The following is a 16,512-nucleotide window of genomic DNA, read 5'->3' as shown; positions in this document are numbered from 1 at the left end:
TAGTTTCCCATGGAAATCATAGCCAGCATAGTTTACCATGGAACTCATAGCCAGCATAGTTTCCCATGGAACTCATAGCCAGCATAGTTTCCCATGGAACTCATAGCCAGCATAGTTTCCCATGGAACTCATAGCCAGCATAGTTTCCCATGGAACTCATAGCCAGCATAGTTTCCCATGGAACTCATAGCCAGCATAGTTTCCCATGGAACTCATAGCCAGCATAGTTTCCCATGGAACTCATAGCCAGCATAGTTTCCCATGGAACTCATAGCCAGTATAGTTTCCCAAGGAACTCATAGCCAGCATAGTTTCCCATGGAACTCATAGCCAGCATAGCTTCCCATGGAACTCATAGCCAGCATAGTTTACCATGCAACTCATAGCCAGTATAGTTTCCCAAGGAACTCATAGCCAGCATAGTTTCCCATGGAACTCATAGCCAGCATAGGTTCCCATGGAACTCATAGCCAGCATAGTTTCTCCCATGGAACTCATAGCCTGCATAGCTGTAATAGAGAGTGATACCTGGTAATGCTTCTTTCAGATCTTGGAATGTCCTCAAATCAGTATTATCCATGACATCGCCAAGGGTACGGATACAGCATTTTGACCATTGGGGTGATGTGAAAGTAAGTCCTCCAGATCACAAGGCATTGTTGTTAAATAATGGAGTCAAGGCATGCCTGTAAGGTCCTGGGTGTCGTGAGGGTGAAATCAGGCGCAGGAAAGCAGAGTTCAATAAAGTGTTTCTTTAACTAAGGCTGTATCTGTGCGGTGGTGGGCACAAAAAACAGTTTGGAATTTAAAAAAAATACAGTTGCCACTTCAAATGTTATTTTGCTGTTTGAAAACCAATTTCTCCAGAATTTTGCTTAAGGATGGAAGATTGGAGATTGGCCGAAAATTGCTTATAGATGAAGAATCGAGATGACTTTTCACCAGAAGGGGTTTCAGTATATAAGTTTTGAGTGCAATGAGGAAAGTGTCTGTGAACAGGGAATGATTAACATTAGCTTGCACTTCTTCAGATATGCAAATAAAAACTGTTTTGTAGAAGGTGGTGGGGATAGGATCTAGAAGGCAGGTAGAAGGCTTAAGTTGTGATGTCAATTTCCTGACCATGTCTGTGTCAACCAGGAAAATAAATCCATAGTGCCTTTGCGTGGTAGGCTAGGACACATATCAAACTTCTCATCAGGTCTTGCTTGTCTGATACCCAGCCTAATGTTTGCTATCGCTGAAATATGCCGCAAACTCATGACATTTACACGTGGAGGAAAGTTCACATAGGTTTGTGGGGGTAGGATTTATCATGCCATCAACGGTCAAGAAGATACCTCTCTTGTTAGTGATCAAGTTAGTCAAATGAGACCATATGGCATTTTTAATGGCCTTGTTATATATACAAAGTTGCTCTCTTAGAATATCATAAAAGACCTGGCAAAATGTAAAGTATGGGCCCCTGAGTGGCACAGCTGTATAAGGCACCATCTCACTGCAAGAGGTGTCAGTACAGTCCCTGGTTTGAATACATGCTGCATCACATCCGCCTGTGATTGGGAGTCCCATAGGGCGGCCCACAATTGGCCCAGCATCGTCCAAGTTTGGCCGGGGTAGGCCGTCATTGTAAATAAGAATTTGTTCTTAATAACTGACTAGTTGAATAAAATAGTAACACTTTAGGACTAATGTAAATTGACACTTTAGGACTAATGTACAGTGACATGTTAGGGCTAATGAACAGTGACATGTTAGGACTAACGAACAGTGACATGTTAGGACTAATGAACAGTGACATGTTAGGGCTAATGAACAGTGACATGTTAGGACTAATGAACAGGGACATGTTAGGACTAATGAACAGTGACATGTTAGGACTAATGAACAGTGACATGTTAGGACCAATGAACAGTGACATGTTAGGGCTAATGAACAGTGACATGTTAGGACTAATGTAATGTAACATGTTAGGACTAATGAACAGGGACATGTTAGGACTAATGAACAGTGACATGTTAGGACTAACGAACAGTGACATGTTAGGACTAATGTAATGTGACATGTTAGGACTAATGAACAGTGACATGTTAGGACTAACGAACAGTGACATGTTAGGACTAATGTAATGTGACATGTTAGGACTAATGAACAGTGACATGTTAGGACTAATGAACAGTGACATGTTAGGACTAATGATGAACAGTGACATGTTAGGACTAATGTACAGTGACATGTTAGGGCTAATGAACAGTGGCATGTTAGCACTAACGAACAGTGACATGTTAGGACTAATGAACAGTGACAGGTTAGGACTAACGAACAGTGACATGTTAGGACTAATGAACAGTGACATGTTAGGACTAATGATGAACAGTGACATGTTAGGACTAATGATGAACAGTGACATGTTAGGACTAATGAACAGTGACATGTTAGGACTAACGAACAGTGACATGTTAGGACTAATGATGAACAGTGACATGTTAGGACTAATGTACAGTGACATGTTAGGGCTAATGAACAGTGACATGTTAGGACCAATGAACAGTGGCATGTTAGGACTAATGAACAGTGACATTTTAGGACTAATGATGAACAGTGACATGTTAGGACTAATGTACAGTGACATGTTAGGGCTAATGAACAGTGGCATGTTAGGACTAATGAACAGTGACATGTTAGGACTAATGAACAGTGACATGTTAGGACTAATGAACAGTGACATGTTAGGACTAATGAACAGTGACATGTTAGGACTAACGAACAGTGACATGTTAGGACTAATGAACAGTGACATGTTAGGACTACTGAACAGTGACATGTTAGGACTAAAGAACAGTGACATGTTAGGACTAATGATGAACAGTGACATGTTAGGACTAATGAACAGTGACATGTTAGGACTAACGAACAGTGACATGTTAGGACTAATGATGAAGAGTGACATGTTAGGACTAATGTACAGTGACATGTTAGGGCTAATGAACAGTGGCATGTTAGGACTAATGAACAGTGACATGTTAGGACTAATGAACATGTTAGGACTAATGAACAGTGACATGTTAGGTCTAATGAACAGTGGCATGTTAGGACTAATGAACAGTGACATGTTAGGACTAATGAACATGTTAGGACTAATGAACAGTGACATGTTAGGACTAATGATGAACAGTGGCATGTTAGGACTAATGAACAGTGACATGTTAGGACTAATGAACAGTGACATGTTAGGACTAATGATCAACAGTGACATGTTAGGACTAATGTACAGTGACATGTTAGGGCTAATGAACAGTGGCATGTTAGGACTAATGAACAGTGACATGTTAGGACTAATGAACAGTGACATGTTAGGACTAATGTAATGTGACATGTTAGGACTAACGAACAGTGACATGTTAGGACTAACGAACAGTGACATGTTAGGACTAATGAACAGTGACATGTTAGGACTAACGAACAGTGACATGTTAGGACTAATGTAATGTGACATGTTAGGACTAATGAACAGTGACATGTTAGGACTAATGAACAGTGACATGTTAGGACTAATGAACAGTGACATGTTAGGACTAATGATGAACAGTGACATGTTAGGACTAATGAACAGTGGCATGTTAGGACTAATGTACAGTGACATGTTAGGGCTAATGTACAGTGACATGTTAGGGCTAATGAACAGTGGCATGTTAGGACTAACGAACAGTGACATGTTAGGACTAACGAACAGTGACATGTTAGGACTAACGAACAGTGACATGTTAGGACTAATGATGAACAGTGACATGTTAGGACTAACGAACAGTGACATGTTAGGACTAATGAACAGTGGCATGTTAGGACTAACGAACAGTGGCATGTTAGGACTAATGAACAGTGACATGTTAGGGCTAATGAACAGTGGCATGTTAGGACTAACGAACAGTGACATGTTAGGACTAATGAACAGTGACATGTTAGGACTAATGTACAGTGACATGTTAGGACTAATGTAATGTGACATGTTAGGACTAACGAACAGTGACATGTTAGGACTAATGAACAGTCACATGTTAGGACTAATGATGAACAGTGACATGTTAGGACTAATGTACAGTGACATGTTAGGGCTAATGAACAGTGGCATGTTAGGACTAATGAACATGTTAGGACTAATGAACAGTGACATGTTAGGGCTAATGAACAGTGGCATGTTAGGACTAATGAACATGTTAGGACTAATGAACAGTGACATGTTAGGACTAATGAACAGTGACATGTTAGGACTAACGAACAGTGACATGTTAGGACTAATGAACAGTGACTTGTTAGGACTAATGAACAGTGACATGTTAGGACTAATGAACAGTGACATGTTAGGAATAATGAACAGTGTCATGTTAGGACTAATGATGAACAGTGACATGTTAGGACTAATGAACAGTGACATGTTAGGACTAACGAACAGTGACATGTTAGGACTAATGAAAAGTGACATGTTAGGACTAATGAACAGTGACATGTTAGGACTAATGTAATGTGACATGTTAGGACTAATGAACAGTGACATGTTAGGACTAATGTAATGTGACATGTTAGGACTAATGAAAAGTGACATGTTAGGACTAATGAACAGTGACATGTTAGGACTAATGTAATGTGACATGTTAGGACTAATGAACAGTGACATGTTAGGACTAATGAAAAGTGACATGTTAGGACTAATGAAAAGTGACATGTTAGGACTAATGTACAGTGACATGTTAGGGCTAATGAACAGTGGCATGTTAGGACTAATGAACATGTTAGGACTAATGAACAGTGACATGTTAGGACTAATGAACAGTGACATATTAGGGCTAATGAACAGTGGCATGTTAGGACTAATGAACATGTTAGGACTAATGAACAGTGACATGTTAGGACTAATGAACAGTGACATGTTAGGACTAACGAACAGTGACATGTTAGGAATAATGAACAGTGTCATGTTAGGACTAATGATGAACAGTGACATGTTAGGACTAATGAACAGTGACATGTTAGGACTAACGAACAGTGACATGTTAGGACTAATGAAAAGTGACATGTTAGGACTAATGAACAGTGACATGTTAGGACTAATGTAATGTGACATGTTAGGACTAATGAACAGTGACATGTTAGGACTAATGTAATGTGACATGTTAGGACTAATGAAAAGTGACATGTTAGGACTAATGAACAGTGACATGTTAGGACTAATGTAATGTGACATGTTAGGACTAATGAACAGTGACATGTTAGGACTAATGAACAGTGACATGTTAGGACTAATGAAAAGTGACATGTTAGGACTAATGAAAAGTGACATGTTAGGACTAATGAACAGTGACATGTTAGGACTAATGTAATGTGACATGTTAGGACTAATGAAAAGTGACATGTTAGGACTAATGTACAGTGACATGTTAGGGCTAATGTACAGTGACATGTTAGGGCTAATGAACAGTGGCATGTTAGGACTAACGAACAGTGACATGTTAGGACTAATGAACAGTGACATGTTAGGACTAACGAACAGTGACATGTTAGGACTAATGATGAACAGTGACATGTTAGGACTAATGAACAGTGACATGTTAGGACTAATGAACAGTGACATGTTAGGACTAATGATGAACAGTGACATGTTAGGACTAATGTACAGTGACATGTTAGGGCTAATGAACAGTGGCATGTTAGGACTAATGAACAGTGACATGTTAGGGCTAATGAACAGTGGCATGTTAGGACTAACGAACAGTGACATGTTAGGACTAATGAACAGTGACATGTTAGGACTAATGTACAGTGAAATGTTAGGACTAATGAACAGTGACATGTTAGGACCAATGAACAGTGACATGTTAGGACTAATGTAATGTGACATGTTAGGACTAACGAACAGTGACATGTTAGGACTAATGAACAGTGACATGTTAGGACTAATGAACAGTGACATGTTAGGACTAATGAACAGTGACATGTTAGGGCTAATGAACAGTGACATGTTAGGGCTAATGAACAGTGGCATGTTAGGACTAATGAACATGTTAGGACTAATGAACAGTGACATGTTAGGACTAATGAACAGTGACATGTTAGGACTAACGAACAGTGACATGTTAGGACTAATGAACAGTGACATGTTAGGACTAATGAACAGTGACATGTTAGGACTAATGAACAGTGTCATGTTAGGACTAATGAAAAGTGACATGTTAGGACTAATGAACAGTGACATGTTAGGACTAATGTAATGTGACATGTTAGGACTAATGAACAGTGACATGTTAGGACTAATGAACAGTGACATGTTAGGACTAATGTAATGTGACATGTTAGGACTAATGAACAGTGACATGTTAGGACTAATGAACAGTGACATGTTAGGACTAATGAAAAGTGACATGTTAGGACTAATGAAAAGTGACATGTTAGGACTAATGAACAGTGACATGTTAGGACTAATGAACAGTGGCATGTTAGGACTAACGAACAGTGACATGTTAGGACTAATGAACAGGGACATGTTAGGACTAATGACACTACATTACGTACTACACCCCTCTGTTCCAACCTCTCTACTGCGACCTCTCTGCTGCGACCTCTCTGCTGCGACCTCTCTGTTCCGACCTCTCTGTTCCGACCTCTCTGCCCCTCACCTCTCTGCTCCCACCTCTCTGCTCCAACCTGTCTGCTCCAACCTCTCTGCTGCAACCTCTCTGCTGCAACCTCTCTGCTGCAACCTCTCTGCTGCAACCTCTCTGCTGCAACCTATCTGCTGCAACCTCTCTGCTGCAACCTCTCTGCTGCAACATCTCTGCTGCAACCTCTCTGCTGCAACCTCTCTGCTGCAACCTCTCTGCTGCAACCTCTCTGTTCTAACCTCTCTGCTGCAACCTCTCTGTTCCAACTTCTCTGCTCCAACCTCCAACTTCTCTGCTCCAACCTTCAACCTCTCTGCTCCAACCTTCAACCTCAACCTCTGCTCCAACCTCCAACCTCTCTGCTCCAACCTCCAACCTCTCTGCTCCAACCTCTCTGCCCCAACCTCTCTGCTCCAACCTCCAACCTCTCTGCTCCAATCTCTCTGCCCCAACCTCTCTGCTCCAACCTCTCTTCTCCAACCTCTCTGCTCCAACCTCCAACCTCTCTGCTCCAACCTCTCTGCTCCAACCTCTCTGCCCCAACCTCTCTGCTCCAACCTCTCTGCCCCAACCTCTCTGCTCCAACCTCCAACCTCTCTGCTCCAACCTCTCTGCTCCAACCTCTCTGCTCCAACCTCTCTGCTCCAACCTCTCTTCTCCAACCTCCAACCTCTCTTCTCCAACCTCCAACCTCTCTGCTCCAACCTCCAACCTCTCTGCTCCAACCTCCAACCTCTGTGTGCATTTTAGAGGACTGGGATAAAACAAAAGTGACATTTCCATTTAACCTTTGTGTTGGAAAATAAAATAATTTTAGGGGTTGGTTTCCCACAAACAGATTAAGCCTAGTTCTGTACTAAAAAGCAAGCTCAATGGATAATCTCCATCGGAAATAATGTTTTAGACCAGGACTAAGCTATATTGCTGTCTGGGAAACTACCCATACACCTTGTTGCTTCTTTTCAAATTCCAACCATACCTTCTGCTGGGATGAATGCGTCTGTCTCCTCTCCTCCATGTTACTCTAGGCTTGGGAGATGCTCGGGGTTTACACTCCAACAACACGTCCTTCCCCAACGTGGCGATCAGACGGACAGGGTTAAGGCTGAAGACTGGGGGCGATGCTGTGGAACAGGCCAAAGTGGGCATAATACTATCAAGTCAAAAGAGACGCAGAACCGTTCAACATGATGGAAATTGAATATTTTACCTTGCAAATAAATATCATAATAATTGTTTTGGTCCATTTAACAATTATCAAGAGCTACAACAAGAGGTACCTCAAGACAATTTAGAACCAGGAACAGATATAACCCTTGGTTCACTGCAGACCTGTCTGCCCTTGACCAGCACAAAAACATCCTGTGGCGTTCTGCCTGTTCAAATAGCCCCCGTGATATGCAACTTTTCAGGGAAGTTAGGAAACAATATACACAAGCAGTTAGGAAAGGCTAGCTTTTTCAAGCAGAAATTTGCATCCTGTAGCACACACTCATAACAGTTCTGGGAAACTGTAAAGTCCATGGAGAATAAGAGCACCTCCTCCAAGCTGCCCATTGCACTGAGGCTAGGAAACACTTTCACCACCGATAAATCTCAATGTCAGAAAGCATTTTTTTATGGCTGGCCATGCTTTCCACCTGGCTAACCCTACCAAGGTCAACTAACTGGCACCCCCCACAGCAACTCACCCAAACCTCCCCAATTTCTCCTTCACCAAAAACCAGATAGCTGATGTTCTGAAAGAGCTGCAAAATAAGGACCCCTACAAATCAGCCGGGCTAGACAATCTGGACCCTCTCTTCCTAAAATGATCTGCCAAAATTGTTGCAACCCCTAGCCTGTTCAACATCTCTTTGGTATCGTCTAAGATCCCCAAAGATTGGAAAGCTGCCGCGGTCATCCCCCTCTTCAAAGGGGTAGACACTGTAGACACAAACTGCTACAGACCTATATCTATCCAACCCTGCCTTTCTAAGGTTTTCGAAAGCAAAGTTAATAAACAGATCACTGACCATTTCGAATCCCACCGTACCATCTCCGCTATGGAATCTGGCTTCCGAGCTGGTCATGGGTGCACCTCAGCCACGCTCATGGTCCTAAACGATATCATAACCGCCATAGATAAGAAACAATACTGTTCAGCCGTATTCATCGACCTCGGAAAGGCTTTCGTCTCTGTCAACCACCACATTCTTATCAGCAGACTCAACAGCCTTGGTTTCTCAAAAGACTGCCTCGCCTGGTTCACCAACTACTTTTCTGATAGAGTTCAGTGTGTCAAATAAGAGGGCCTGTTGTCTGGACCTCTGGCAGCCTCTATGGAGGTGCCACAGGGATCAATTCTCGGGCAGACTCTCTTCTCTGTATACATCAATGATGTTGCTCTTAATGCTGGTGATTCTCTGATCCACCATGCAGACGACACCATTCTGTATACTTCTGGCGCTTCTTTGGACACTGTGCTAACTAACCTCCAGACGAGCTTCAATGCCATACAATGCCATAGGCATCGCCAATCCAAAATTATATCAAGAATCGGCTTCCTATTTCGCAAACAAAGCATCCTTCACTCATGCTGCCAAACATACCCTCGTAAAACTGACCATCCTACCGATCCTCGACATCGGCAATGTAATTTACAAAATAGCCTCCAGCACTCTACTCAGCAAATTGGATGCAGTCTATCACAGTGCCATCTGTTTTGTCACCAAAGCCCCATATACTACCCACCACTGCGACCTGTACACTCTCGTTGGCTGGCCCTTGCTTCAAACTCATCACCAAACCCACTGGCTCCAGGTCATCTATAAGTCTTTGCTAGGTAAAGCCCCACCTTATCTCAGCTCACTGGTCACATAGCAGCACCCACCCGTAGCACGCGCTCCAGCAGTTATATCTCACTGGTCACATAGCAGCACCCACCTGCAGCACGCGCTCCAGCAGGTATATCTCACTGGTCACATAGCAGCACCCACCTGCTGCACGCGCTCCAGCAGGTATATCTCACTGGTCACATAGCAGCACCCACCCGTAGCACGTGCTCCAGCAGTTATATCTCACTGGTCACCCCCAAAGCCAATTCCCCCTTTGGCCGCCTTTCGTTCCAGTTCTCTGCTGCCAATGTCTGGAACGAACTGCAAAAATCGCTGAAGCTGGAGACTCATCTCCCTCACTAAGTTCAAGCACCAGCTGTCAGAGCAGCTCACAGATCATTGCACCTGTACATAGCCCATCAGTAGATCGCCCATCCAACTACCTCATCCCCATACTGTATTATTATTATTTGTTTGCTATATCGTAATTACCTCGCCACTATGCCCTATTTTACTGCCTTACCTCCCTTATCTTACTTCATTTGCACACACTGTATATGTCCTTTTCCCTATTGTATTATTGACTGTATGTTTGTTTTACTCCATGTGTAACTCTGTGTTGTTGTATGTGTCGAACTGCTTTGCTTTATCTTGGCCAGGTTGCATTTGTAAATGAGAACTTGTTCTCAACTGGCCTACCTGATAAAAATAAAGGTGATCTGGTCTACCTGGTTAAATAAAGGTGATCTGGCCTACCTGGTTAAATAAAGGTGATCTGGTCTACCTGGTTAAATAAAGGTGAAATAAAACACATTTAAAAAAGAACTACATCAAGAAAAATATAACATGTTAAGCATCACTTTCTACAGTATGGATAATACAGTATGCATAATACAGTATGGATAATACCGTATAGATAATACAGTATAGATAATACAGTATAGATAATACAGTATAGATAATACAGTATAGATAAAATACAGTATAGATAATACAGTATAGATAATACAGTATAGATAATACAGTATGGATAATACAGTATAGATAATACAGTATGCATAATACAGTATGGATAATACACTATGGATGATACAGTATAGATAATACAGTATGGATAATACAGTATGGATAATACAGTATGGATAATACAGTATAGATAAAATACAGTATAGATAATACAGTATGGATAATACAGTATGGATAATACAGTATGCATAATACAGTATGCATAATACCTTATGGATAATACAGTATAGATAATACAGTATGGATAATACACTATAGATAATACAATATAGATAATACAATATAGATAATACAATATAGATAATACAGTATGCATAATACAGTATAGATAATACAGTATGGATAATACAGTATAGATAATACAATATAGATAATACAGTATGGATAATACAGTATAGATAAAATACAGTATAGATAATACAGTATGGATAATACAGTATGGATAATACAGTATGCATAATACAGTATGCATAATACCTTATGGATAATACAGTATAGATAATAGAGTATAGATATTACAGTATAGATAATACAGTATGGATAGTAGAGTATAGATAATACCGTATGGATAATACAGTATAGATAATACAGTATGGATAATACAATATAGATAATACAGTATGGATAATACAGTATAGATAATACAGTATAGATAATACAGTATGGATAATACCGTATGGATAATACAGTATAGATAATAGAGTATAGATAATACAGTATGGATAATACCGTATAGATAATACCGTATGGATAATACAGTATAGATACAGTATAGATAATACAGTATAGATAATACAGTATAGATAATACAGTATAGATATTACAGTATAGATATTACAGTATAGATAATACAGTATGGATAATACAGTATAGATAATACAGTATAGATAATACAGTATGGATATTTTTACAGTACATGTTCTCTGAGAAATATGCAGTCATAATTATCCAGTCCATAAATACTAAAGTGTTCTACCAGAGATAAGGCTAAATGATCAGAATGATTCAACCCTCCCTCTCTCATCTTCAACATGCACAGTTAATTACTGCTGCTGTTTCCCCAGGGAATCCTTCTGACAAATCAGATGACTCAAATGTTTTCCAAGCCAACTGATCAAATCATGGACTTAATTGAGTTGACATTTGAAAATCTGTGTCTCAAATGGCACCCTATTCCCTTTATCAGGCACTACTTGTGGCACTATATAGGAAACCTTCTACCTGTCACGCCCTGGTCGAAGTATTTTGTGTTTATCTTCATGTATTGGGTCAGGCCAGGGTGTGGCATGGGGTTTTTGTATTGTGGTGTGTTTTGTCTTGGGGTTTTGGTGTGTATTGAGATTGTAGCTAGTGGGGTGATCTAGCAAAGTCTATGGCTGTCTGGAGTGGTTCTCAATCAGAGGCAGGTGGTTATCGTTGTCTCTGATTGGGAACCATATTTAGCAGCCATATTCTTTGAGTGTATTGTGGGTGATTGTCCTTAGTGTCCTTGTTCCTGTCTATGTGTTAGTGTACACAAGTATAGGCTGTTTCGGTTTTCGTTACGTTTATTGTTTTTTGTAGTGTTTTTATTTAGATTCGTGTTACGTTTGTTTATTAAATTATGGATCGCAATCTACACGCTGCATTTTGGTCCGACTCTCCTTCACACCTAGAAAACCGTTACAATACCCTTCATAGGGCACTACTTGTGGCACTATATAGGAAACCCTATTCCCTTTATCAGGCACTACTTGTGGCACTATATAGGAAACCCTATTCCCTTCATAGGGCACTACTTGTGGCACTATATAGGAAACCCTATTCCCTTTATCAGGCACTACTTGTGGCACTATATAGGAAACCCTATTCCCTTCATAGGGCACTACTTGTGGCACTATATAGGAAACCCTATACCCTTCATAGGGCACTACTTGTGGCACTATATAGGAAACCCTATTCCCTTTATCAGGCACTACTTTAGGCACTATATAGGAAACCCTATTCCCTTTATCAGGCACTACTTTAGGCACTATATAGGAAACCCTATTCCCTTCATAGGGCACTACTTGTGGCACTATATAGGAAACCCTATACCCTTCATAGGGCACTACTTGTGGCACTATATAGGAAACCCTATTCCCTTTATCAGGCACTACTTGTGGCACTATATAGGAAACCCTATTCCCTTTATCAGGCACTACTTGTGGCACTATATAGGAAACCCTATTCCCTTTATCAGGCACTACTGTAGGCACTAAATAGGAAACCCTATTCCCTTCATAGGGCACTACTTTAGGCACTAAATAGGAAACCCTATTCCCTTCATAGGGCACTACTTGTGGCACTATATAGGAAACCCTATTCCCTTTATCAGGCACTACTTTAGGCACTAAATAGGAAACCCTATTCCCTTCATAGGGCACTACTTTAGGCACTAAATAGGAAACCCTATTCCCTTTATCAGGCACTACTTTAGGCACTAAATAGGAAACCCTATTCCCTTCATAGGACACTACTTTAGGCACTAAATAGGAAACCCTATTCCCTTTATCAGGCACTACTTTAGGCACTAAATAGGAATCCCTATTCCCTTCATAGGGCACTACTTTAGGCACTAAATAGGAAACCCTATTCCCTTCATAGGGCACTACTTTAGGCACTAAATAGGAAACCCTATTCCCTTCATAGGGCACTACTTTAGGCACTAAATAGGAAACCCTATTCCCTTCATAGGGCACTACTTTAGGCACTAAATTGGAAACCCTATTCCCTTCATAGGGCACTACTTTAGGCACTATATAGGAGATAGGATGCCATCATTGCGGGCAACGTGTGCCATAAGCGAGGGAACGTGTGCCATAGCGAGGGAACGGGTGCCATAGCGAGGGAACGTGTGCCATAGCGAGGGAACATGTACCATAGCGAGGGAACGTGTGCCATAGCGAGGGAACGTGTGCCATAGCGAGGGAACATGTACCATAGCGAGGGAACATGTACCATAGCGAGGGAACGTGTGCCATAAGCGAGGGAACATGTACCATAGCGAGGGAACGTGTACCATAAGCGAGGGAACGTGTGCCATAGTGAGGGAACGTGTGCCATAGCGAGGGAACATGTACCATAGCGAGGGAACGTGTGCCATAGCGAGGGAACATGTACCATAGCGAGGGAACGTGTGCCATAAGCGAGGGAACGTGTGCCATAGCGAGGGAACATGTGCCATAGCGAGGGAACGTGTGCCATAGCGAGGGAACGTGTGCCATAGCGAGGGAACGTGTGCCATAGCGAGGGAACGTGTGCCATAGCGAGGGAACATGTGCCATAGCGAGGGAACATGTGCCATAAGCGAGGGAACGTGTGGAAGGACACGCAGATGACAGACGGGTGCCATAGCGAGGGAACGTGTGGAAGGACACGCAGATGACAGACGGGTGCCATAGCGAGGGAACGTGTGGAAGGACACGCAGATGACAGACGGGTGCCATAGCGAGGGAACGTGTGGAAGGACACGCAGATGACAGACGGTTGTTATTTGGGGAACATGTGGAAGGACACGCAGATGACAGACGGGTGCCATAGCGAGGGAACATGTGCCATAGCGAGGGAACGTGTGGAAGGACACGCAGACGACAGACGGGTGCCATAGCGAGGGAACGTGTGGAAGGACACGCAGATGACAGACGGGTGCCATAGCGAGGGAACATGTGCCATAGCGAGGGAACATGTGCCATAGTGAGGGAACGGGTGGAAGGACACGCAGACAGCGAGGGAACATGTGGAAGGATACGCAGACAGCGAGGGAACATGTGGAAGGACACGCAGACGACAGACGGGTGCCATAGCGAGGGAACATGTGCCATAGCGAGGGAACATGTGCCATAGTGAGGGAACGGGTGGAAGGACACGCAGACAGCGAGGGAACATGTGGAAGGACACGCAGACGACAGACGGGTTGTTATTTGGGGAACGTGTGGAAGGACACGCAGACGACAGACGGGTTGTTATTTGGGGAACGGGTGGAAGGACACGCAGACGGCGAGGGAACATGTGGAAGGATACGCAGACGACAGACGGGTTGTTATTTGGTCTCTAATTTGTCAACGTGCTGTGAAATCTTCTGTCAAAACAATTAGTACATTTATTATTATTATTGCATTTACAGTTTACTGCTGTCACGTCTGTTGGATAGTGTATGTCCAGATAGTTCCCCAAACAACAGACATTTAGATAAATACAATGAAAAACTAAAACATTTCTGATACTGTTTGATTCTCATTTGAAAATATATTGGTATTTTTCTCTCAGTTTAGTACCAAAATAATGACAAACAATTTCAAACTGTGTCACAAAGCGAACGTATACAATGTGAAACAACATCAGGATCATCTGAGCACAAACGATATGCAGCAGTAGTTGTGCATGCTACAAGGTCACCGACTTGAGAACTGTGTAAATAGGAGACATTGCTTCAAAGTAATGTTCTCTGTCTGCATACACTAATGCAGTGAGCAGGGCTCTGGGGCCCAGGGTCTATAAGCTGGGAGGCTTTGTCACCACCGGTTATTTAAAAACTGACTGATGCTTTGGAGGTGACAGAGATGAGGACATCTCCTAGTCAGCTAGCGCTGGTTCCTGACTGTTGGCCAGCCCCTACCCCTTCTATCCCTCATGCCATCCATCCCTCCCAGCATCCCTCTCTCCATCCCTCCCTCCCTCCATCCCCCTCTCCATCCCTCAGTCTGTCCCCCCCTGTTTCCCCTCTCTTCCAGCAAGCCCCTGCACCATCTACCACCCACTCCATCCCTCCATCCCTCCGTTCCCTCTCTCTTCTCCTAGCATTGACAGAGACCAGTCTGACTGTGGCAGGGATGGCACAGATCCCCTAGGCCATGGAAACCACCAGGGAGAAAACACAGCACTTACTGTGAGGGAGGGGAGAGAGAGAGGGAGGGAGGGAGGAAAGAGGGGGAGGGAGGAGGAGGGGGAGTAGAGGGGGAGTAGGGAGGGAGGAGAGGGGGAGGGAGGAGGAGAGGGAGTAGAGGGGGAGTAGGGAGGGAGGAGGGGAGTAGGGAGGGAGGATGGAGGGGGAGGAGGGAGGGATGGTGGGTAGGAATCTCGATCTCAGTCAAGAGAGAGAGAGGGAGGGAGGAAAGAGGGGGGAGGAGGAGGAGGGGAGTAGAGGGGGAGTAGGGAGGGAGGAGAGGGGAGTAGGGAGGGAGGATGGAGGGGAGGAGGGAGGGATGGTGGGTAGGAATCTCGATCTCAGTCAAGAGAGAGAGAGGGAGGGAGGAAAGAGGGGAGGGAGGAGGAGGGGGAGTAGAGGGGGAGTAGGGAGGGAGGAGAGGGGGAGGGAGGAGGAGGGGGAGTAGAGGGGGAGTAGGGAGGGAGGAGAGGGGGAGGGAGGAGGAGGGGGAGTAGAGGGGGAGTAGGGAGGGAGGAAAGAGGGGAGGGAGGAGGAGGGGGAGTAGAGGGGGAGTAGGGAGGGAGGAGAGGGGGAGGGAGGAGAGGGGGAGGGAGGAGGAGGGGGAGTAGAGGGGGAGTAGGGAGGGAGGAGAGGGGGAGGGAGGAGGAGGGGGAGTAGGGGGGGAGAGGGGGAGTAGAGGGGGAGTAGGGAGGGAGGAGAGGGGAGTAGGGAGGGAGGATGGAGGGGAGGAGGGAGGGATGGTGGGTAGGCATCTTCCTATCAGCCAAGAGAGAGAGAGGGAGGGAGGAAAGAGAGGGAGGGAGGAGGAGGGGAGTAGAGGGGGAGTAGGGGGAGGGAGGAGAGGGGGAGGGAGGAGGAGGGGGAGGAGGGAGGGAGTAGGGAGGGAGGAAAGAGGGGAGGGAGGAGGAGGGGGAGTAGAGGGGGAGTAGGGAGGGAGGAGAGGGGAGGGAGGAGGAGGGGAGTAGAGGGGGAGTAGGGAGGGAGGAGAGGGGAGTAGGGAGGGAGGATGGAGGGGAGGAGGGAGGAGGGGAGTAGAGGGGGAGTAGGGAGGGAGGAGAGGGGAGTAGGGAGGGAGGATGGAGGGGAGGAGGGAGGGAGGAAAGAGGGGGAG

The 16,512-nt window shown here is 44.0% G+C and overlaps 1 protein-coding gene across 1 annotated transcript in view; it reads right to left on the bottom strand.

Annotated features, from left to right (window-relative positions):
• Positions 1-16,512, bottom strand: part of LOC115115930 (contactin-5) — a gene marked incomplete at its 5' end in the record, with an annotated part of 417,179 nt that overhangs the window by 136,206 nt on the left and 264,461 nt on the right. The window contains one exon of the mRNA XM_065000650.1: positions 7,633-7,777. Within this exon, the coding sequence (XP_064856722.1) occupies positions 7,633-7,777 (145 nt within the window). The remainder of the gene's footprint in view (positions 1-7,632; positions 7,778-16,512) is intronic.

This window comes from Oncorhynchus nerka, linkage group LG14 (assembly GCF_034236695.1).
Source record: "Oncorhynchus nerka isolate Pitt River linkage group LG14, Oner_Uvic_2.0, whole genome shotgun sequence".
Taxonomy (NCBI): Eukaryota; Metazoa; Chordata; class Actinopteri; order Salmoniformes; family Salmonidae; genus Oncorhynchus; species Oncorhynchus nerka.
This window is presented reverse-complemented; position numbering and strand designations above follow the sequence as displayed.